General features: G+C 36.8%; 1 protein-coding gene across 1 annotated transcript in view; it reads left to right on the top strand.

The window, feature by feature from the left end:
• LOC134528878 (solute carrier family 41 member 1-like) overlaps positions 1 to 26,043 on the top strand; it is a 157,801-nt gene that overhangs the window by 60,911 nt on the left and 70,847 nt on the right. The window contains exons 5-7 of the mRNA XM_063362544.1: positions 1,396 to 1,464; positions 3,361 to 3,540; positions 4,945 to 5,089. Coding sequence (XP_063218614.1) covers positions 1,396 to 1,464; positions 3,361 to 3,540; positions 4,945 to 5,089 — 394 coding nt within the window. The remainder of the gene's footprint in view (positions 1 to 1,395; positions 1,465 to 3,360; positions 3,541 to 4,944; positions 5,090 to 26,043) is intronic.

Raw genomic sequence — 26,043 nt, 5'->3', positions numbered from 1 at the left:
GAGTTTTCAAGACATTGGCATTTTTGAGGACCAAAAAGGGGAAATTTTCCCTCGAAATGGGAGTTTTTCCTTCACAATCAAGTAATTTTTAGGAATTTGTAGTCATTTTGAGTCATTTGTGAGGAATTACAAGTCATTTTTTTCTAAGATGGCTGCCGTGACGTCATAGCAATCGGTCATTGATAACTTCCTATATCTTCAGTCAGAAGCCTGTGCCAGAACATACATTTACTTACTACTAACCTGAATCGCTTGGAATTTTTTATTATTATTATTATTATTCGACGCTTGGTTTAATAGATAAAATTGAGGATCATTACTATGTCATCGGTATGTAAAATCCACTTAAGGAAGATCATAATGATGTCAGACTAATATCATCATTGTCATTAATGTTATGTCAGTATCTTGGGTAAATAACAGTGAAATAATTATTTGACTAAAATTAATTTAAAAATTCAAAAATTGGACAGTTATTTTAAAGTTTTAAGTTTCCACTTCTGTCGGCATTCCCTTTGACTGTTTATTATTTTTATTTTCAACAGCCAATTTTTGAGGTAAGATGACTGGGCTAGCTTGTACAGTCGTGACTTCAGCCATAGTACAGTATTTCTACATTTGATTAACCTGAAAAATGTTTGCTTACATTTACCTACCTGACTGTACAAGTGGCCCTTAGTGATTTCAGCTGCCACTTGGAGCAATAAACACAGCGGAAGTTGTTAACATTGACCGCATTTTCTTTTCTACTGTCAGCACCTGAGGCCACTGACGAGCTTTTCCTTTTGTCCCGAGCCTGCTGAAGAATTATGCTTTTAACATCTTAGTTGGAGGCTATATTTTATGCTGAAGTTACGGGCGTGAGAAGGGTCGGGCACTCTGCAGAAGCAGACGACGCGATTTTAGGCATGGAGATACTGGTGGGATGAAAGAGTTCCAGTAGTTTTACAAAGCTAGGTGTGTCCCTGTCTCCATGATTACATAGTAACCAGCTGAGATTGTTTTTGTTCAGCTCATGGTCTGCGCCATGTTGGTTAGACGACCAAAACATTGGCACAAGTGTTGTGTTTGCAGTGTGCAAACAGTTCTAAATTACTCTATTTTATGGAAGTGACTCTTTTAACGCCGGAGATTCTAATTCACGCTTTCTAACCATTTTTAGACGTGGTCAATCATCATCTATGCAATATTTAGAGCGTTATACTATATGGATGTAAAAAGTGACTTCAACTACGTCACGGGATGCCGTCTCCTGCCAATTCCTAACTCCATGTTACTGAGAATTATCACTCCCAAATGTCTTGCTACCGGCCACTAACCTCGGCTCTGTCAGTAGAAAAGAGAACGCGGCCATGGAAGTTACTGGTCTATATGTATCCTCTTTTTTATGGCCAGGTGGTTGCGCCGTTCTTCATAGCTGGCATGGGGATGGTCAGCGCTGGCATCTTTCTGGAACACGTGCAGGTACGAGCAGAGAATGGACAAGAACCGTATAAAAATTATGAATATGCACCACTCGTTGAAGCTGCGCTGTAGAAAAATTGTGGCCCCAAAACTGAAATTCTTAGCTGGAAAAAACGTGAGGGGGGGGGGGGGGGGAGTGGGTGCTATTCATGCATTGCTACTTACGTAGATACTGCGTGAAGCACCCTTTTTTTAGTTGATAATCTGCGCCATGTTTGCAATACACCCAAAACATTTGGTATAATGTAGTGTTTGTATTAAAGAAAATTTTTTCAATTACTTTATGAAAGTGACTGTGTCTAAACAGTGGAAATTCTTATTCATACTTATAAACAATCAGTCTTTGTCAAACACAAGTTCAGCAATCTTTTATATGTTGTAATATGGAGTTGGTGAGGTAAAATGTCACAAAGTACGTCACATCATGACATCTCCTGTCAGTCTATGACTCTATGTATAGAAATGTTACAAATGTGTTTGATAACGGACGCAGCTAAGGCTTTGTTTAGATTATGAATTCTCATAAAACTTTGCATCTCCGAGTTTCAATGCTATAGCTTTCCTGTAATTTATTACTAATGCATTTTATTATTTTTGCGTCAAATTGCTCCTTTGCATTTAAAAATCTTAACAAAAACTTGTGTCTGTTTGAATTATAATTTGTTAAAAAAAGCATGTTCCATTTCTTACAACATATGAATTTTGCTAGTTATGTTGGCAAAGCGTAACATACTGTTGGAGTCATGCGCAGGAGACAAGAACCGGACTGTATCCATCATTTGTCTAAGAACAAACTAGTTTTGTGGAAGGTTTCATAAGGTAGCAGTGACCTAATTACAGAAGATGCTAAACAATTGTTTCGTTTTAAAAGTTCCACGTGTTGCAGAAACGGTTATTTAGTAGAGTACCTCAAACCCAGCTTATATTTCTCTATATTTTCATTATCATGGTGTTGTGGGTGAAGAATTTAGGTTCCTACAACCATATAATTTTCTCTTTGCAGTCAGCTCACACACTCTCTCATGCAGTGATTGAATACATGAATGAATCAGAGCTTAACGTCTCGTCGAATTTGGGATCCTAAGAGACGATGAGAGGTAATAAGATGATAATGTTGCAATGATGGAATTAATGGGCGAGGAAAATTGTGGTATGCGTACCCTGAGAAACCCACACAGGGCAACGAGCGACATGTTTCTTACTTGCGAGAACTCCCAGTGTGACCATGCCGGGGTGGGAGATGAGTGAGATGACTACTCAACCATCTGAGTCCTTGCCCTAGTCTGCTGTGCGTATCTTACTGTACTGGCAACCACGGGGGAAGTTAAAGTAATTCTTAAATGAGTCTTCAAACAATCTGCCGAAATGTGTTTACGATTTGACATTGTTAAAACTCGTTTATAAAATTCGTGTAGTTTTTAATTTCGAAAGTAATACACATGCGTTTAGATAGGTTTTAATTAATTTTTTGTAAATCACAGTTTTTATTTTTGTTTATTTATTTATTATATTTATTTTGTTGATTTTTTAGTAAGTCATTAGAGCAGCCTATATAGAAAAATTGATTTTGGTTATAAATTAGCTATACCTACTTTTTAAGTTTATTAGGTCAAGTGTGAGCTATTTTATTAGTTTGTTAATTTGTTAAAGTGGCCACTATATTTTTTCTATTATGTATTTGGTTTTTATTCGTAAAAAAATATGTTTCTTAATATGTGGTAAATTTAAGACAAGGCGGTCATTGCCTTAACATTGCCACATGAAAAAAATATAATAATTAAATGTGACAGGATTGTAAGACAAAATGAAGTGGTAGGTAGTTTTCTGACAAGCAACCATCCTTTGTCTTTCCTTCCGCACGCCAATGCCTGGTGATTGTTTCCTACCTGGAAGCAGAACTGGAAGGTGTTCGAAGAAGTGCCCGAGATCATCATCTTGGTGCCGGCCTTGCTCGGCCTCAAGGGCAACCTGGAGATGACGCTGGCCTCCAGGCTCTCCACCGAGGCAAATCTGGGCCACATGGACGACTCGCGGGAGCAGTGGAGCATGATCCTGGGCAACCTCACGCTCGTGCAGGTACTGCCGCATTTCTGCTCCCTCTGACAAACACGACCTCTTCTCCAAGTAGTGCACTAATGCGTCGTCGTCGGTGTCACTAGAGACGTCTTTTCGTCCAGTGAACAACATAATATAGAAAACTCTCCAATCAAGCTTGTCGAGACAATTTAGTGAGCTATAATGAAGTTTGTTTGCATTATCACTTCAAGTTGGCATGCATAAATAGGTGTTTAGTGAAGCTTGATGAATGTGAAACAGTGCCACGTCCGTCAGAATTATTATCAGGCTTGACTAGAGGTTGACATGGCTAACTCAATCAGCAAGCCTAATTTTAATCTCCCCGCAAGCTTAACATAAGCCGAAACCCTTTTCGAAAGACTCATGGTATTTATTTGCCAAATTATTGAAAGCGTGCTGCTGTGACTAAATGCAAGTTTATCTTAAGGTTGAAGACGAAAATGATTAAAATTGTTTACTATTATATTGACGACATAAAAGGGGATTTTTTAATCAGTAAAATTGCTTGATGTAATACAATGTTTTTGGACATACGTCATTGCAGGTTTGCACTGTTTCTCACGGAACGGATTCATGAATGGAAACTAAGAAATAAAAATTAAAACATAAACCCCCCCAGAGAAAAAGCCTAAATAAGCAGATGTCAAAAAGATTAACCCAACAATGAACCTAAACACGTATTATGGACAACACAACGATGACAGAACCGACTAACACATTCAAACTAAAATATCATTCAGCTAAACCATTTCATGGAAGGGTTTTAGTCATGAAAAATAACAGCACCACAGACAAACACAGTGGGCTAACAACGACGAGACTGTTTGAACAAGAACAGTAAACGCAGACGGACAAGAAACCTGGACAACGCAGTAGACATACGAACACAACGATGAAAATAAACAGGTATTATGGACAGCACGATGACACCACCGACGAAGTAGGTTTCCGTATTATAAAACAGCTGCGACGTTTCGGGACCTGGCATTTTTTTCCGTCATCAAGCAGAAACAGACTGATTCATTTTTGAATTTTTCCTTGATAAACAGTGGAAAACTGCAATTGTATGTCTAAAATATTTTATAAGATAAAAATTCCCAATTGTATGACTCGTTAACGACAGCAAAATTCTCGTTTTTATAGTGACAAAGAAATTGATTTTTGGTTTTGCTAAATGTGTTTTTGAATATAATCTAAGTTTGTAGACTTTCGTACTCAAGAGTCCCTAACTTAATCTTTACTTCTAAGTTGAGACCAAGGATGAAGTCGTTATTTTTTACAGGACAGTATATTGGCTGCTATGAATGGGAGGAAAAATCATATTTTGTAACCCATTAACTGATATAAACAATTTACCCGGCCTTCAACACTTTCTGTGATAATGTGGTGTCATTTTATTTCTAGTGTCAAGCGATAGTGGTGGGCATGATGTCGGCCATGGTTGCAGTCCTTATGGTTGCCATCAGCAGACAAGAATTCGACTTCAGCCACACATTGCTCCTATGTTCCTGCAGCATTATCACTTCCTCGATCGCAAGCTTGATTTTAGGTAGGAATATAAGCCATTCGGACATGTTGGTTCCGATATTAATGTTTTAAACTCTAAACTGTCGTTATTGAATCTACGATGCTCCACTTGAACTTCGTGAATGCCAAGATTGGTATGGATTAATCTTATCTGTTGCACTTTAGTTTATTTAGCTAGTTTAATATATATATCTAATATATGTACCGGGATGTTACAAAACTGCGACTATACCATCGGATGTATGCATTATCTAGCTGTGGAAACAGAAAATCTCACCGTTATGCATCTGAAATAACATCCAATTCTAATTGTTAGCGGATTACTGGCCTTTGCAGATAGATTAAAAATGATTAATATGTTACAATTGTATAAAATCCAACGTGGCCAGTGAGCCTGAACATTTAATTTTAAAGAGCCAACGAACGAAACGTGACTGAACAGACGTCAGAAAACTTAAAACCAGAACAACAGTTGCAGTTGCACCCCTTCGCAGTTGACTGTTGGACGATGGAAGAACCCCGAGCACGTAACGATGTCGTAATCAGGCAATAAGCTGGTAATTTAATTGCCCGCACGCGCAAATTAAATATCTGAGATCATAAAATTTAACAAATAATTTGTCAACAGAATTTTCAAATACACCTATTTATTATGATAAGTGGCATATTGCAGAGACTTTATAAGTAGTGTATAATGACCGATAAAGGTACAATGTAATTCTTATGGGACTATAATATAACTTGAGGAATCGGTCTTGGCTTGCTATTCGTGAGGATTCGGCCATGTTCGTTGTGTCTGACCTCGATTCTTAAGATCAGGATCAAAGCAAACGATGCTTGCGACCCTTCCCTGCATGGTTAATCCCAGCAAGACTAGGCGTATAGGCTTCGGCCTGAGACGCACTTGGGTCATTCCCTAATCCGGACCCCTCCTACAACTACACTTAAGTAGTATATAATAGATCATCCTGGGACTGGCATCTGGTTGTGGATTGATGATTGTCGCGCCATCTTGGATTGTGAAATCATGGAGGCCATCTTGAATGACCTTGACCTTGACCTTTCACATTGACACAGTACACCCACTGGACACACAATGGACACACAGTAAACTCACAGTACACACACTGGACATACAGTACACACACTGAACACACAATACACACAATACACATACTGGACACACAACGGACACACATTACAGACACTGGACACACAGTACACACAGTACACGCACTACACGCACTAAAGACATAGGGTACACGGTGGCGTAGCGTGGGTGGGGCGGAGGGGGCGGCCCGCCCCGGGCGGCAGCCCGCGGGGGCGGGTCGCCAGTGAAGTGGGTTGAGATCTGATCTATGATTCATTCATGACATGTGTCAGACACACTATAATGTTCCATTTTTATCTAAAATTTTGCGCACCAACTATTTTTTAATATTTATTTAAAAGAAAAACTGCGAAATCACTGACAGAGCTCTTTATACGTTTGTTTGTTTACATACGAACGGCGACATCGCATCACGCCGCGCCGCCCGGCGCGCGCGAGCCGAGTTGAGCGGCACTCCTTATTATGTTAATTACTCATACAAAATCTTTTGTTTCACGCGTCGGCCCGTGTCGATGCCTCCCTTTCGCACTCATTGAATTTATTACTACGCATTGTACTGTAAAGTTTGACCTTAACCCAGGGCAAACCAAACAACTTCCGCAAACCGGGACACAGTACAACTCCTATATTGCCCCGTACCGCGAGCGCAGGTAAACCCAAAAAAATATTAAAAACCAAACTAATAGCAGGCTTAAAAAAAAATAAGGTTGCGAACAGTGAGAGGAGGCAGCAAGTTAAAAAGACGCAAAATTTATATGACAACATTTTATATATATATATATATATATATATATATATATATATATATATATATACATATATATATCATAAAATCGTTTCATCACAAATCGGCGCATCCATCATAAAATACATACCCTATTACTACTTATAAAAATAGCTATATAATAATACTAAAAAAATACTTTAACAATTCCCCCAAAAATTATAATTTTATCATATACTTCGGAGCTCCGAAAATTAAATATAATTACCAAAAAGGCATTTAAAATATATAAGAACATATTAATACAAATACAAATACAAATATAGATACGCACCGGGCGTATCACCGCTGTAAATACCAATTAACATAGGCGAAATCTAGCAAAAAATTGACACACCTTAACATGCAAATAAATATACCAAAAATTTAGCAAATTAGAAATTATGGGTTTACAAGCCCTTCTCAGTTAAGTCATTTTCTAACGGTCGACGTCTTTTTTCTTCTAGGTCTGGCAGGGATTGGGTGAAACACGCTGAACGTAAAATCCCAGTTTCAGTTTTATTAGTCCGTTAATTTAAATCCCAAAAATCCAAAAATTATAGTTTCGCCCCAGGGGTCAAAGGGGTCAACGGGGCAGTGGCACGGCTGGCACTTACTTGCTTTTTGACGTCGTGATGTCCGCTCACCAAACACACTCGTTTGCTCACGAGTGTTTTTAATGGCAAACCCTTGCCATTATACGTTACCGTAGCTGCAGGTAATTGTACGGATATGACGAATCCTTCGCCATACCGTCTTGGAGTTTATTTCGGCGCACATAATTCATCCTTGGAAAATCCTCGCGATATTCACACACGCCTCACCAACCACTCGCGTTCATCGTACCAAAGCGTTCTAAATTATATAAATGAACCCCGTTCATATTCAAAAAGGAACACTCTTATACAGTTACTTCGATGTGGAACCATCACCATGGCCAACCCGCGTTTTACTTCACGTGCGCGCCCGCCTGGGCCTACCAGGCGACTCCGCTCGCCCGTCTCACCAGACGTCACAGCGCAGCGATTACCAACATATTCGGTATAGAGTCCTCGAACTTTCCAGACCAATTTTATAACTTAAAATCTTAAACTTAAAAATAATTAGACTAAATAAGAATTACAAATTTCTTTTTTAAAACAACATATAACCAACTTAAATCTAAAATAACTCGTATTACCAGGGCATCCGAAAGATTAATAAAATACGTTAACCATTTCTGCCAACATAAACATTATCAAAGGTAGCAGCTGTAGCACACATGCTACAGTACTGTTCTTTGTTTGTTTTAGTGCATCGTGAAGTACCGTTACGCAATCACGCTTTACTCGTATGTTTGTTTCGCGAGAGTTTCGGATAGGGAACGAAAGTCATTTTGATTGTGTTTCGATCTTTTAAATACTGTTGAATCTTCTAAAACTAAACATTTAGAACTTTACCCAATCTTTGAACTAGTTTTTGAAAATGAAAAGAGTCAAAGAAAGCGGTGTGGGATTCCGCAAAAAAAAAAAAAAAAAAGGCTAAGAAAGAAGCAGATGCGAAGAAGTCTCAAGGTGCATTACTGAAATATTTTAGTTCCAGTTCTGGTTCGAAAGCCACGTTAACGTCTTCGGTGGCATCCTGCAGCAGCGGAAGTGATTCCAGTGTAAGTAGGTATATGATTCCTCCATCTAGAATCATGCATGGCCTAGAATTACTCCAGTTATTTATTATTATTATTATTTATTTATTGTTTACAGAAGTTACAATATTTCTTACATTAGTCTCACAAACCCTATTCTCCTAGGTTTGTCTGCGAGTACGGAGTCACGCTCGTTCATTAAATCTTATTTTATAATACACTTAAAATTTATTTAATAGCTGTTTGAACATTGATTATTGTTTAAAATGTATGGAGTATATTAACATAAATTACATTGAGTTAAGGTACATCTTTTTAAGTTTACGACTGAATTTTGTCCTGCTACTTGAATTTAAAACTTCAATAGGGGATGTTTTGTAAATCTAGTAGTAGTCAAGGAATATTTTTTTTTTTGTTTTTGGATAACTTGATTATTTATGGTACCTGTCATACAAAGAAAACATAATTTTTCATTTAGCTCAAAAATGGCGCCAACGATTTTTCTCAAATTTCTCGTAATTTTATCTTTTAATAACATCTATAACATGGCTTACTCAGTCAGTTTTTACCGGGAAACTCTAAAAAAGGTAGCTGCCATACAAAATCAATTTTGTTTGAAAATTTTCCTATAAGCCCGGCAAACCGCGCCGTCACCAAAACCACTTTTGTTTTGTGATAGATAAAATACTTATTTTAAATTCGAACGTGTCCTCCGGCCAATATTCATGGGAATACATAACTTATTTTACAGGTACAAGAAGAAGACGTACCTGCCGTCGCAGTTGGAAGTAGTTCTGGTCCCACCACAGAGCAGGGTCAAGACGAAGTCGACTCATCAAAAGGACCTCAAGCATCTAGTCATAAGCCTGCAGAAAAAGTGAATGTTGCTAAATAAGACATAATTGAAATCGTGCCTTCTGCTCCTGCCGAAATCAAAGATGTGAATCTCGACGATGTAGGTTGCTAGCCTTCTCCTATGACCGACGAAGTAAGAACGCTTCTAGTATGTCGCGGATCTGACTCAGTACAGCACATCGATTCCAAATTTGCCGATGTTGTTCGCTCAGGGACTTCAACGAAAGGCGGTACCCGAAAACTAACCAAAGAGCGGTTCTACAAACCATTATCTAACGGCGAAAAGGTTCTCCGAACATGGATGGTGTACTCGCCTTTGAAGCAATCCTTGTATTGTTTTTCTTGCAAGCTGTTTGGCAATTCCGGCTCTAACTTCGCATCTGAAGAAGGATTCAACAAATGGTGGAATCTAAATCCAAGAATAGGAGACTATGAAAATAGCCTGGGCCATGAACAGAGCTTCTTGAAATGGAAGGAGTTGGAAGTTCGCCTGAACTGTAAAGCAACCATCGATCAGAAACAACAAGAAGTTTTCGAAAGTGAGGAGAAGAAGTGGAGGGATGTACTGTACAGGTTGCTGAATATTATCCAGTTCTTAGCCAAACAGAATCTGGCCTTCAGAGGACATCAAGAAGACATTCGAGGAGATGATAGTGGCAATCGCGGGAACATTCTGGAGTTAGTGCACCTCCTAGCTAAATACGACCCTCTTCTAATGGAACACCTGACAAAGATAAAGCTGGGAGCAAGAGTCTCAGTTTCGTATCTATCTCCAGAAACCCAGAATAAATTTATAAACTTACTGGGACAGCAAGTTCGATCCACCATCATCCGTCGTATTCAAGAAGCTAAATATTATTGCGTAATCTTCGAAAGTACACCAGACATCTCCCACAATGACCAAATGAGCCAAGTTCTGCGATACGTACATATCGAAGGAGAAAAAGTCGCCGTGGTAGAATCTTTCATTGACTTCTTCGAACCAAAAGGAAAAAATGCAGAAGATCTCAGCAACGATATAATGGCGAAGATAACATCAGACGGACTGGACATACAGAATCTGAGAGGACAGGCTTATGACAATGCTGCCACAATGTCAGGGATCCACAATGGAGTTCAAGCCCGGATTAAAGCACTGAATCCGAAAGCTATATTCGTTGCATGCACAAACCACTCACTAAACTTGGCTGGGGTACACGCTGCTTCTGAATCAGTGGATTCCGTGACGTTTTTTGGAACTCTGGAGAAGCTGTTTGCCTTCTTTTCCGCATCAACTGTTCGATGGAATGCTTTGGTTGCCATCACAGGTCAAGCAGTAAAACGAGTCACTGAAACGCGCTGGAGCGCTAGACATGTAGCTGTCAAGATGCTTAAAAATAAGTTTGAGGTAGTTCTTGAGGTACTGGAACAATTAACAGATTCATCTCAAACTTCCGAAACAAGATCGGGAGCCAGTCTTCTCCTGACAGCCATGCAGTCATTTAACTTCCTAACTTTTCATGGCTTTTGGGCTGCAGTGCTACCTGAAGTAGATGACGCACAGATTTACCTGCAGCAACGAGGACTAAGTGTGGATAAGTGTGCTCAGAAACTCTGCGCTTTGAAAACCCTCTTAGTGGAAAGTAGAGACCGTTTCGTGCAAGAAGCAATTGACTTTGCTAAGACTCTCTGCGAAAAACTCGGAATCGAACTCAAAACGAGAAGAATTCGTAGGAAAAAACGCATGCATGGCGATGAATCTTCTGAAGATGCAGCTTTGTCTCACGAACAGGAAATCCGTCGAGAGACTATCGCATCATTCGACAAGATCATTCAATAAATGACGACTCGATTCCAGCAAATTCAAGAAATATCGGACAAGTTTGGATTTTTGATGCCAGCGAAACTTTTGGACAGCAAGTTCGAGTGTGATCTTTCCCATGTATTAGAAGACATCGACAAGGACGAGTTTCAGATGGAGCGGAAGCGTCTTCAGCAGTTTGTTGTTGTTGCGTGTTCTGAATCAGAGGAAGATATAAGTGGTAAAGGACCACTGGAGCTCCTCCAGTCCATTCAAAAACTGAATCTCGGAATTTCGGTTCCAAATATAGTCATCTTGATTCGTATAGGTATATTTGACTTTGGCGATTAGTGTTGCAAGTTGTGAGAGAAGTTTTTCGAAGTTGAAGCTAATAAAAAATTACCTCAGATCTACTATGAGCTCCGCTAGACTATCAAACTTGGCTATATTGTCGATTGAACAAGAATTGGCTGCTAATATTGATTTTGACAAAGTTATTTCTGACTTCGCTGCTCATAAGGCCCGAAGAATCCGCTTATAAAACCGCTCATCCTATTTTAACTTCAATAAAAGGTACCTCATTGCATGTGAAATTTAATTTTAACTAAGCACCTATAGAATGGGGGCGGCAAAATGGGTCTCCCGCCCCAGGCGCTGAGATGGCACGCTACGCCACTGAGGGTACACAGTACACACTCAGTACACACTGGACACACATTTCAATCAATACACACGGTACACACACTGAACACACAGTACACACACTGGACACACAGTACAGACACTGAATACACAGTACACATACTGGACTCTTAGTACACAGTACACAAACAGTACACACACAGTACACACACTGGACCCACAACACACACAATTAACACACAGTACACACAGTTCACGCAATGGAAACACAGTACACATACAACGCAGGGAATGGAAGCACAGTACACACACTGGACATGGAATGGAAACGCAATGGACACACAGTAAACACAATGTTCACACACCACACACACATTTAACGAAAAGGACGCACATTATTACGAAAATTCGACAAAAAGGAAGCACTTTAAACGAAAAGACGCACATTTTTTCGAAAATATTCGGTAAAAAGTGTTTCTCTCTGTCTCTACATTGGTGTAACGTAAATGTCTTTCTTGGAAACATTTTGGGAGACTGTGGATCTTTAGTTTCAAAATAATTAATAACAACAAATGCAGGTTCGTCTATAACTGTGCCTCTATTTATTTTTCTATCATAGTTTATTGAACAAATGTAAACAAAACATCATCTTGATAAATGATAAGTTGGTTTGGAAATGGAGTTAATTACTTAAAATATATCATTGGACTAATATATTACAAGTTACAATTTATAATTACAGTTTAATACCTTTATAAGTTAAAATTTTATAATAGGGCCGGCCCATGCCAAATTATTAAGCGGTGCCTTACACCATACTTAAAAATAAAAATAAACAATCCCAGAGTGATAATTATTAGCACGTAGTGTAATTAAAGTCCTGCACTTCCCACTTTAGTTATCACATATATAGTAAAAATAGCTGGCACTTAGAAATTGCGTAGCACTGTCACGCTGTAGAAGTCGGGGAGAATTTGGCAGTCGTAATTTTAGAACTTTCTGGTCGGGAGTGATACATTCTACTGGAGCCGGGCTGCCAGGAGGTGCCTCAGTAGTTTCCGGTTACCGAAGACGAGGAAGAGCATTGGGCTCAGAGGCACACCCAAGAATTTTTTTCGGGAGGGGGGGGGGTTGAAGTTTGTTTTTTATGAAGGAACACTGGTTTAAAAAAAAAGAGGGGGGTCCGAGGGTCCTCTCCCGGAAAAAATTTGATTTATAGGTGAAAATTGGTGCTATTTAAGAAGTTTTTGTATCTAACTATTGAATATACTGCTGGTAGAAAAAAGAACAATTTTAGTACGGTAATAAATTTTGTTTTAGACAAGAATCAAATAAAGATACCTTTATCAAACCCAGGGTCTCGTCCGCTCAAAATCAGTATTATTTTAATACCATGAGAATAATAGCATGCATTAAAGTCCACATTCTGTGCAACTTAAATCACTGACAATGATGGTTTGCTTTTTACTGCATTCACACACACAAATTAAGTTCACTCTATAATGTCCAGTTAAAACTGCAGAAATGCAGTCCAATATTATGCAAAAATTGAGATAAACGTAGCGCACAAACAATTCTTAGTTTTTATATAACACAAACTAATTTGTAAAATAATTAAAGTAATTCAAGGTAGCAGACTACAAATGTAATACTAACACCATAATACCATAATGTATACACTGACGTGAAAACATCTCACAAAGTTTAGTAGATTGAGCGCTGCCCATAGACCATCGTACCTATTTTGCTGGGATTGGGAATGTTTTTACTTTTTCCATTCTAGATTTTTTCTTCACATTTTCGGAGGGGGTTTAAACCCCTAACCCCCCCCCCCCCCCCGCTCCTTGGGCGCGCCACTGATTGGGCTGCAATTTCGGCGCCGGCAAGAAGGTTTTGTGGTTTGGAGACATCTGCTCTATATGTCTGACATTGAACATGACCTGGTCTCGTGGTCCGAATATGCTTGGCCTATACGTATAGCACTGTAAATGAAATGGTTGGAATATATTTCATGCATTGAAAGAATAGACTTACATGTTAGGCAGCGGAACAACATATTTATTTTGTTGGACAGGTATCTTGTCTAGTGTTTTTTTCGTATATTTAATAATTTATAAACTCCACGAAAGGTAATGTGAAAACATAATTTTATAATTTATTTTAATCTTCAGTTATCCTTATCACTGATCGAGAATCCATCCAAAGACAAATCTATTGCGTCAATAATTATTTTAATATGTGATTTTTTGATGGGACTGCCACCACTTAGCCTAAAATCGTTCAGCCTAAAACCCTCTCTGAAACACTATTCAGCCTAAAGTCACACAGCCTAAAGTCATTAAGCCTAAAATCACTCAGCCTAAAGTCATTCAGCCTAAAGTCATTCAGCCTAAAGTCACTCAGCCTAAAGTCATTCAGCCTAAAGTCACACAGCCTAAAATCGTTCAGCCTAAAGTCACTTAGCCTAAAATCATTCAGCCTAAAGTCGTAGAGCCTAAAATCATTCAGCATAAAGTCGCTCAGCCTAAAGTCACTCAGCCTAAAGTCGTTCAGCCTAAAGTCACTCAGCCTAAAGTCACTCAGCCTAACGTCGTTCAGCCTAAAGTTGTTCAGCCTAAAATGTTTAAGTCTTATGTTTTAAGTATCGGACTGCTGTAAAACCGTTATTTTTTATTACAAACGCTCAGTGATTGTAGTGCCATCTAGGAAGCAGTGTTGGAACTATTCTCGAAACCTAACTCTCGAGATGCAAAGCAAAATGTCTGACATCTGGTAAGGGATTGGGGAACCCACATAATGATGATAAGCAGCATGTGCTCATATGTTTGCATGCATGAAATAGGATTAAATTCGAGCCGAAGAAATAATGACAGGAGACACTTCAGTATAATATACCATATATAAAAATCACTAAAAATTTGTATTTAGCAGCTATATTTTCTTAAACCTAAAATAATAACGTTGGAAGCAGTCAATATCTAACTGTGAACACAAGCTTTGCACAATTTATTTGTGAAATTTTTCCACGTTTTTACACATACATAATAATATAGGGGTAACTCAATAAAAGAACGTGTAAATATTAAATTTTATTATCAAGGAATTATAAACATAATCGTAACATACTAACAAATATTCAAGTTTATCACAAATTCGGTAACAAAGTAAAGAGCATGACAGCGTATATACTGTACGAAAACTTTGGTACGTGGACGAGTTTTTATGGTATTGGCCATAGTTATATTTTAGTACGACTGTACACTAAATTTTTAAAACAATATTATTTGTCGTACTGTTATCTTTAGGCATTACTATTATACTTATCGTAGCCTACATATAAAAATTCCGACATGATAGCAAGTGAGTACCTTGGGCGACAGACTGTGTTCCTTTTTAATATGGCAAACGATGGACCGCATAGAAGTGAAATTTCTTTGTTTTTCTTCTCTTAACAGAATCTCTTAATGAAGAACATCAAAAATGAACAGTAGAACAAAGAATGTGTTGCCTGAAAATGCATTTAATATAAACTTCTTATTGTAAGCACTGATTAATCGCTTACATATCACAAATCTGTTTCTCAGTTTTTCGAGTAGTTTTCATTTGTATAATTGCGAATTTTTTGACACTTTATATTGGGGTTTTTATTGTAAAAATATGTTGTATTTATATCGCTATTAATAGCATTACTTAAACGAAACAATGACTGAGATCGTACGCTCTGAAATATTTATTTTTATGAACGTAATGCAACATGAAATATTTTAAAATTTCTCGATTTTCATTATTATCCTATTTACGTAATTTTTTTATGTTAAATATTTTTTATTACGATATTAATAGCATTACTTAAACGAAACAATGACTGAGATCGTACGCTCTGAAATATTTATTTTTATGAACGTAATGCAACATGTAAAATTTTAAAATTTCTCGATTTTCATTATTATCCTATTTACGTAATTTTTTTATGTTAAATATTTTTTATTACGATATTAATAGCATTACTTAAACGAAATAATGACTGAGATCGTACGCTCTGAAATATTTATTTTTATGAACGTAATGCAACATGTAAAATTTTAAAATTTCTCGATTTTCATTATTATCCTATTTACGTAATTTTTTTATGTTAAATATTTTTTTATTACGATACAACTATGTTAACATTTTGATAAAAGGTTGTCTTGATATCATCCACATGTATATTACCTCTATGCTTTGTGTACCATACTTAAATTTGGTTATGGCACCAATTACGCCAGTTATAGAGCTGTGAAGTCCGGGATTAGTATTTCGAATGATTTGCAACTTCCCGAATCCCTGCCATTAATAATGTATGATGGATACTTGTTATTTCCTATTTGTGATGGCATGTGTATGTGACGCTATTAGTTTTTCGGCATTTTTGAAACATTAACGGCGTTAGGTACCTGCCATCATCGGAAAAATCCGCTGGGGCGTGTTGGCAATGTCAAGGGTGCGATGAGATCTACAACTTATTTCGCGACCTACCATGTTGCCATGCTTAAAGCTAGTAAAAGTCGGGAATAACGTCTGGGTCCCCGGCCATTCCTCCCTTTGACAGCTAGTCAATACAGCAGAAATTCTACATAACAGCTTGGCCGGGGGAATTCCTAGTAAACCTTTAGTTTTTTTTAAAGCTGTTATTCTACTATAATTGTGCATCCAAGCCCAAGGCAAATTATGTGACTATTTAAATTTTTATTCTGCGTGTATATATAATGATACTGTCTAGAAACTGGATAAATTACCACATCACTTTGCATATAAATACGAAGTAAATAAAAAGATGGCCTTGAAATACATCACGAGAGAAAAAAAATCGTTATTCAGAAGGTATCAATTTAAAAAAGTGAGTAATTGTTGCTAAGATACAGGATACGATTGAATTCGTGGTAACTCTTTTGTCGTTCATGTAACTTATTGTCCACGTGTTTTGTAGCAAACAGCAAAATAAATCAATATATTAAACGAAATCAATAAATATTGTTTTTTTCATTAGAACATGGTTTGTGTGCAATTATATTATTGTAATTGTTATGTTTATCTCTGCTCCCATTATTACTATCATAGTGAATATAAAACGATTTTTTGACAGAATTGTGTTGAACTGCAAATTAAGTCAGAGTTATGGCAATTTTTTTAAGCTTTTTGAAGTATAGAATATCGTTTCATTTGTACAGTACAAGCATAGATTTGTGACATAGTTATTGCTTGTCAAACCAAGTTAACACACTATAAATTTTCTGCTCCTACAAAACTGTCTGATTATTTATAATTCTGATGGCAAGTGCCATGCCATCGTGTTCATAAAAGCACGGTAGGTGGTGGCTTCATGTGTATACTGTTGGCAGTATTTATGTAAAAATAGAAGATACCGTTATTGATATATGAAAGCAAATGCAATGTGCCAACATTTAATGTATAATTGCTTATTAAAAGAAACATAAATTTTAAAAATTATAATAAAAATTTAAGATGTTGTTAAAGTCGCGCCGTCGAAATGATACAGACGTTGGTAAAATCACACAAATATAAAACCGAAAACCGTTTCACTAACAGGTCAAGAATGTACTACTAAACATTATTTATGGAGAAAACGAAGTGGTAGGGGAGTAACATAAGTATTTTCTTACTGTTTTGAAAGCAACCGGCTAGAATTATTTAGCATATTCGAGACCTTCAGGCGCACAAACGCTATACATCCGTACTGAGTGCCTCGCACGTCTACGCGCAGGCCACTGACAATGGGTGTAGTATTTTTTTACGTTTACAGCATATCTTAGTACGCATTTGTCTGTAAAGGATTAATTTTATTTATGTATATATATAATTTCTACAAGATTAATATATATTACAGCCTATATAATTCTACAAGATTTCGGAAACGTAAAAGTATGGGATCGAGTACAGTTGTTTGATGGTGATAACAGCTAAGCAAAGCAAAATCAAGACTATTTTAGTGTAGTATTCGTTGATCATTGATATATAGAAAACGTTAATGTAAGGCAGTCAACAACAAAACGTGCCAGAAGTGAGCGCAGTATCCTGTATCCAACCGCGGCCTCTCGTCACATAGGCTACTGTAAATAAATTGTTACGTTGATGTATTACGTTTCTTCGTTTTCTGCAGGTTATCTACCACGCTAGGCCGGTATCTGACTCGCATACCTCTGGGTTTCTATCAAGGGTAGCATGCACGGCCAGTATTAGCTATTTACATAGTAGAGCTAACATTCTTCCAGCTACGTTGAACCGAAATTTGTTAACTTACAACAAACCAAATAAATTACTGAATATGGCAGGGCTGCATAGTATGAGAAATCACGTGGTAAACATGTTAACAATTTTTTTTTCACAAAAAGCTGCAGCTGTAAGGACGAAAAGACTGGGGGTTATACATGTAAAAAAAATCTGCATTTTCTAAATGTGATGATATGAAAAGTGCATATATATAACATTGCTTGGTAGTACGATAAACAATATTATATTAATGACTATATAACAACTTGATAATGACCGGATATTTTGTCAATTATTTAGTGAGCAAGCAAATTGCTTACATTAGGGCGTGTGTCAGGTCGTGTCTCAATTGGTTTAGAGTGCTCTGTCGTGCTCAGGTTTCTACGACATTTATTCATCGTACAGAGCACTCTGGCCGTCTCGATAATGCGCTGAGAGAGTGCGAAAGAGCGAGAGTACCAGAGATAGCGATGCTATATACTTGCTGCACTCTCTCGTACTCTCTGCCATCCGCTATATTGTTTATATTTGTAGAACGTGGTTATTGCAAACGGTGGATATGTTAAAAATGGTGCTGAGACATCACAATATTTCAATGCAACAAAGCATTGCAGCTGTAATTTATTTTAATTTGTGCATACATTTTTTGCGCGTATCATGTGTTTTAAATGCATACTAACATTGCTTAGATATCGCATTGTCCCAATTCAGAATGCGAGAGCACGAATTAAGGAAATAGCACTCTTGCCATCAAATAATGCGAAATGATGCCAGGGGATGGATAGAAAGAAGTCAGGGTAATCTTGGCTTCGCTCTCTGAGGAATGTTAACAAAGGAAGGGGAAGAAAGGTTAACGCTTGCCATAGCTGTGGATTTTCCGAGAAACGAGAGGGTGGCGGGAGGAAGCAATTTTGTTTACCTGATTCAAGAAAGAACTGCAATGTCCGATTGCAACGCATTTCAATAACCGGGATTCGCGCCAAGGACAGTTAGGGCGGAATGCATAGTGAACTGCGTTGTTTTCATTTCACAGTACAATAAATAAGTATTACTTATTCGAATGCTTTAAAGTAATACTTCATGAAGTAATACTTGTTGAAGTACAACTTATTGTGATTTCATAGTCACTATAAGACATAAGTACTTATTTCTCAAGTATTCATAAACAAATAAGCAATACTTACTGTATAAACCGTTCTTCGTCAAGTTTGTTTATTATGCATATGTTGTTAAATGCATAAGCCGATTGTAATTGTTCAGTTATTATTTCTATAGACATAGCCCATTTTTAAATTTCAGATTTCACATTTTTAGAACAGTTTGTTCATGAAAACTTAATTAAAAAGATAACTTTGCAGCTAGTTTGTAATCAGAACATCACCCTACATAACCTTTTTCATGTCTGCTTTGCGATGGATGTTGGCAAGTGCAACGATTTTGAACGACTTGCGGAGCACAAAATCTCCATTATTTGAACCAAAGCTGTGGAGTATTGAACGCTCCAGAATGCCGGAAAGCACGCAAAACCTACAAAAATATTTTAAAAAATTAATAAAAACTTATAATAGTTAAATTTTTAATTTGAAATGAAAATATATTTTAAAACAATATGTGAATATTAAAACACCGAAAAAGCTTGTTTCTATCATTTAAATTACAAAAGTATGGACAATTCATGACGCGAACAAAATGCATTAATTTTTTCGAAAACGGTGGCGTGTACGGCAAAAATGCTGTACGATTTTTTGTGTATTTCAGAATTAAGTTAATGACCACATCGCAACCATCGCTGAACAAATGACGATATAGGCCTGTGACTTCCCAATTGAACGCTTCTAAATATGAATGTACTAGTCTACAAAAATAATAATTCAAACACGGTGTGTGTTTTAAATGATGATAGTTTCAATGTGTATCTGACCGGCGTATGTAATGATAACTTGGCATCAGCCGAGTGAAAGTTTAAAGTAATTTAAATAAAGTAAGGGTTTGTTTTTTTACTATGCCCATGTATGAAATAATCACATGACAGCAATAAGTAACTATAGGCTGTATCCGAATACTGGCCTAATGGATCCCTTAGCTAAGGGATCCACTAAAAGTGCATCGTAGTGGACGCGGCCATCTTTGTGTTGAATCCGAATTCTCACAAGGGATGCCGATGTATCCCTTCACGCATCCACTAATTCGAGATTTCTAGGGATGCGACACTCGCATCCACTAACGCGTCCCTACATCCATTAGCTTCGGAATTGGGTTTTATTTTGTTTGTGTATAATATTACTTCAGATTTTCTGCAAAATATTTGTTTAAAACATTATAAGCGAAAGTGATAACTTAAACAGAGACAAATTAAGACGTTAATAAATATAATAAAAATACGAATTTAAACTTAAAGGATAATTCAAAACTCATAAGTATTTTTAAAGTTTACAATTTATCAAATGTATTTTATTTGGATCGCTAACATATATAACATACACGTTACATTATTTTTTAATTGGTAGGTATTTATTATTTACGTTTTGCTGAATATTCGTAGATATCCCTACACAAAATGGCTGCGTGAACATTAGTACGACTGACAGTCAACAGGTGGTGCTAGTAGTAAAAGTATTCGGATACTATCCATCCATTAGAAATGCGTCCTCTACATTGTGGCTGCATTTGCTAAGGGATGTAGGGATGTGTGTGCTAAGGACGCATCCCTATGTATTCGGATACAGCCATGGTGACACAACATTTGGGAATTTCTGGTGATACGAGTAGTATTTGGTTGAAATCATCTAAAAAAAAGCCTAGATTTATTGGCATTTTTAGTGTACGCTGATTTACGATTTCATCTAATTATATCAACCACTTGGAAAGGTAATATTAATGGGCTGCTTTTCAGATCCAGACGAACAATATGTTATGTGAAATCACTTGAGATCAATATTCATTCGACAATCTTATTTGTGGTTATTGTTTCCTTTAATTAAATATATATACAAATATATAGTCTATATATATCGAACTATGCATTTGCTATACTGCTGAGGTATTAAAACAGAAACAAATACACTCAAACGGACAAGAATATTCGGAAAATGTAATTATTTGTATGTTTTTCTTTATTTGTTGAAATAATTTGTAAGTAATTCATACAAGATATATCGCAATACAAACTATAAGTATGTTCTGCTCAATACGATCAAAATCCCTTCCTTAACTATATTCTAGAGTATAAGAAGTAGTATATTCGGCGAGCTAAACAAATTAACAAATTACTATAGGTCATACACTTTATTTGATATAATTTATTATTGGTTTACTTTCATATTTTAAAAAAAAGAGCACTTTTTGCATACTTCATACGATACCAGACAAGCCATCACATTATCCGGGCTTCCTAGGTACAGAGCTACGCACTGTGTTCGCAAATATAGTGAGAATATCTCAAGTTTAAATAGCTGACCGCGGTAACCAGGATATCCGGGACACGCTTTCAGCCAACGCACAGGCCACCCGCCTTAATACAGTTCACCTGATTACGACTGCTAACCATTACGTCAGGCGTCGCAGCCAGTCAATGCGGATGTGTTTTAATTATGATACAATCACTGGCCGTCTCCAGCAACACTCACATTGGAGCATTTTTACCAGCGAGATTGAGAAATATGTAATGTGTGGCGCTTGTTCGTGTCAGGGGGGAAATATGGTATTGGCGAGGACGTCATCTGCATCCGCATCTACTCGCATACAGCTAAGATTGACATCTGCCATATAGTGACGAGTAAATGAGTCAACTGCACGGACTCAGCGGATACTTTTCCGAATGGTTAGTTGTCAGGATTATTAAGGGTGTTAGGCCCATATTCATTTATATCATATTATTTTGTCTTTATATTGGCCTCATACGTACACGTTTCTCTGCAAAACCGATTTTCACTATAACTTATAGTTTTCTCATAACAGGCACTCAAAGTTGAAATATATGACATTTCTTGTAGGTATTATTTCAGTAGCCGATCGATGTAATTTAGTCATTTTTGGTAGTTTACAAGTTCATTATGCATACTATTGAGAGATATATTTTAAAATTTTTAAAAATAATAAGTTATTCGTGTGCTTGAGCCAGAATATGAGAAATTTTCACTTTTTTCTGGAACCAAAAAAAATTTGTATAAAACATATAATAATACAATATTACGAAATACCTATCTGAATATACATTCATCTAAAATAAAATATGTGACTTTTACTGTATCAAAATCGTAAGCTCCAACGGAAGTAATGTATCCCCTGAAATTCCAAATATATCAAATGCAACCCGCCACTCTAGTGGTGCCGTGTTGTCTCACTCATCTGAAAATTTCAGGTAGGAAGACGACAGTATAAGTTCTGCGGTGGGGGGGGGGGGGGGGGATTAGCAGGTGATTTGGACCGGAAAGGATAAGGCATTTAGGAACACATTAGTGACACTGGAATTTCCCCAGCCTGTTTCATGCTACAGACAGGCAATAGCTCGTGTACCACTAGTTTTGAGAATGGGTGCGGGAAACTTAAATATGATTAACTGTGGGGAAGGAAGAGACCAGAAAAGGAAAAACGATGCTGAAGCTGATGTTATATCCGTTTGAGTGGCCTAGCATCCACAGTACTGGATGTAAACAAAACCTTCTTAATGGTAATGGGACCAGTTATTTGTTGCATTTTGTTTTTGTACGCCATATTTAGTTGGAAGAAACAAGGTTAAGTTACTTTTTAATGCTTCGCTGAAATCATAATATTCCTAGGGAAACGTGCACAATGTTTCGCTTTGCATACCAATCGCATGACAAGTTGTTATTGATGCACATTGTGCATTCATGTCTACCGAAATTGCATATTATTATTTCTATCTCGTCTATCAACTATAGAAAATGTAAGCTATCAACTACCTGACTAATGAACCTCAATATGGAAATATGAGTTAAATACAGTTTTCTTAAACCTACTCAATTAAACATTGTGTTTGATTTTTTTTTCACGTTTTCATTTATATATTTTATTATAGATGGATGGAAAAAGTAGGGCTACTGAAAGCAAGGGCAACATGAATTTAAAATTACTAAACGTCCACTAGACCTATATACTGTTCACTTTAAAGGCAGCCGCCTGGCTGGGGCTCCGATGCTCGGAATAGATGGGGCGATAAGGTTGATCCGGCTATGAGTACCAAGTGCACTAGCACTTTTGAGTGTTATCAATGCTCCCAACTGGCGTGTATGCGGAATGACCGACACATTTTGTAATGGGACGTTCAGTCGTTAACGTAAAATGTTATTGGTGAAAAATTTGTATCAAAATTTAACGCATACTTCAATCTAAGTTTTGCTTGTGTCCGGTTGGTATTTATGAAATATACTTCAGTGTGAAGAAGCCCTGTTTGACTATGTTGCAGCGCTCCAAAATGATATTTCTAGCATGCGTGTCGTCTTCAAAGTTACATTCTGCCCTCGTCTTGAGTGCGTTTTTTTTGTAGGTAAACAAAATGTAGGCACGTGAAATAGTTCTGTCGAACAAAACGTGTTTTCAATTACGTTGCAATGAGTATTTGTCTTCATGCCAAGCGGCTCCCTTAAAAACAAATTATTATTATTATCGTGGAAAACAAACTTGCATACAGACAATTGTTGTTTGTAACTGCCGAAGAGAAACTTTGAACAAACAATTATGTCAGTGTTCTTATACGTAGCTCTCGTTTTGAGAAAATAGCTCAAAGAAAATACTAGGTAATCACCACACAATTGACTATCCTAATATATAGTATTACAATACAATTTTTTTGTCTCTTGAGCCGATAGAAACCAATTATATGTTTGTAAAGGGCAAGGTATTTTCCAGGAATATTTAAGGGCCAATCTAAGGGAAATTGTGGATTACATTTTAATATGGGGCTTCACGAAATATATTGTAATCATGTCTACAATAGCCATTATGTTATAAATGTTTCGGTAAAATTGCGTTTACAACTTTACTGTTCATGAAACTTTACAAGCTGAATGTGATGACCCTACAAATGTAACCTTCGAGTCGAATCTGGGGGAAAATGCTGGATGGAATATGACAATGCGACTTTTCGCGAAATGTATCGTCATAAGGCCTAATTAGATATTACATTGTAAGTTTTCTCGTTGCGTTCATATCTGCGTAGCTAATCAAACTTTATAAATTAAAATTAATTTTCTAGTAATAAAACCGTTTCTTGTAAACTTTAATGCTGTTCGGCACTTCAAACATTATAACAATAACAGCCATTGAAGTAATAAAGGTAGCTGTAAAATGTAATTTATAATACTTTGACTTTATAGTTGTTAATAATTCACGTCTGCTGTGTGCACACTGTTGTACGAAATGCATTGATTGACAGCAGTAATGAGGCTCATAACCTACCTTTCCGTGATTATAATTATTTCCTTATTTGCGGGGGGAAGGTAAGAGACAGATGCTACTACGATCTTAGAAATATAAAATATAATATTCACAAAACCATCTTCCTTAAGCAAAGTGGAGATGTTTATGCGTTACCCAAAACAGCAAATACCCACGATATTTTTGAGTAATTTTACGTATAGCCTTCTTCTAATAAGTTATCATATAACAAAAAAATTTTTTGCGATAAAGGTAAATGAAAAAAGTCTACGAAAACGTCTTTCAACGAAGCACAGTACTATTTTACCATAGCAACTGCATAGGAACGAGTTGTTTAGCTCCGAAATTGCTGTGCACTGGAATACCTCGTGCAGACGACTTCAGTAGCGTATGGTTCGCTTTACCTGTACGACGATGTCACTGATCCCTAGTCTCTGAAAATAGGAAGCGAAAGCTGCGAATTGAACTCACTTTTGTATTATACACTTGCTCTCCTTCATATGCATTTATATTATTTTGTCTAAATGGCTAGACCATCTATTATACAATTGAAACTGCATACTTGAAACAAATGTCTACTATTATGGTGCAAATGAGACGTAGATAATTTAAAAATCCGTTAGGAGAGAAAAAACATAAAATAGAACCCGAAAGTTTTTTTTCACTAAACTGTCTCACAGTAAAAATGTCTGTAAATATCCACTGAGAAAAATAGTCACTGAGATATCAACAAAACTGTTCTGTAATCCGTTTAAATGGTACCTGCAACAAGACTTTAGTAATATTAACAGATTGTTTCCTACTTCATTACAATAACTATCGTTTGAGGAACAATCCAAATCTTGTAACGCGTTTTCTGTTGGAGGAACTATATTCTCTGTAGACAGAACAGACAGTTTTGTTGTTACAAATGTATAAATGATTAAAAATACTGTCTCGAAGTATTGTAAAAATTACTAAACATGTTACTGCTGAGCCAACAAACTGTTTCGCAAGCAGCACCAATCACTTTCCGTTACAGTTACAATAACTTGGTTCTAGAAACTATCTGATTTTGTTAAAAGTTTGTAAACTAGCTGGGTAACCTTAACAGTACTATATCGTACCCGCAACAAGCTTGCTTCGGTTTAAAATACTATCCTACTTGTTGTGACTACCATCTGATTCTGTTAAAAGTTTACAATCAAACTGGGTAACCTTAACAGTACTATATAATTCCCGCAACACGTTTGCTTCATTTTAAAATACTCTCCTACTTGTTGTGCCTACCATCTGATTCTGTTAAGTTTGCAAACGAACTTGGTAACTTTAACAATGCTATACTATGCCCGCAACATATTTGCCTCTATTTGAATTACTTTTCTATTTGTTGTGCTTACCATTTGTTTCTGTTTCAAACTTTCAAAGCAGTGCCAATATTCGAACCTCCGGTCCTGAAATTAATATGCAGGCATGCTAACAGTGAACAATAATTTTAAAAAAAGTTTGCGATTAGTTTATAGATGTAGTTGTGGGCATTCCCATTTTGTACATAGCTTTGT

This window comes from Bacillus rossius, chromosome 2 (genome assembly GCF_032445375.1).
Source record: "Bacillus rossius redtenbacheri isolate Brsri chromosome 2, Brsri_v3, whole genome shotgun sequence".
NCBI classification, from domain to species: Eukaryota; Metazoa; Arthropoda; class Insecta; order Phasmatodea; family Bacillidae; genus Bacillus; species Bacillus rossius.
The sequence above is the reverse complement of the archived record's forward strand: the minus strand, read 5'-3'. Positions and strand labels throughout refer to the sequence as shown.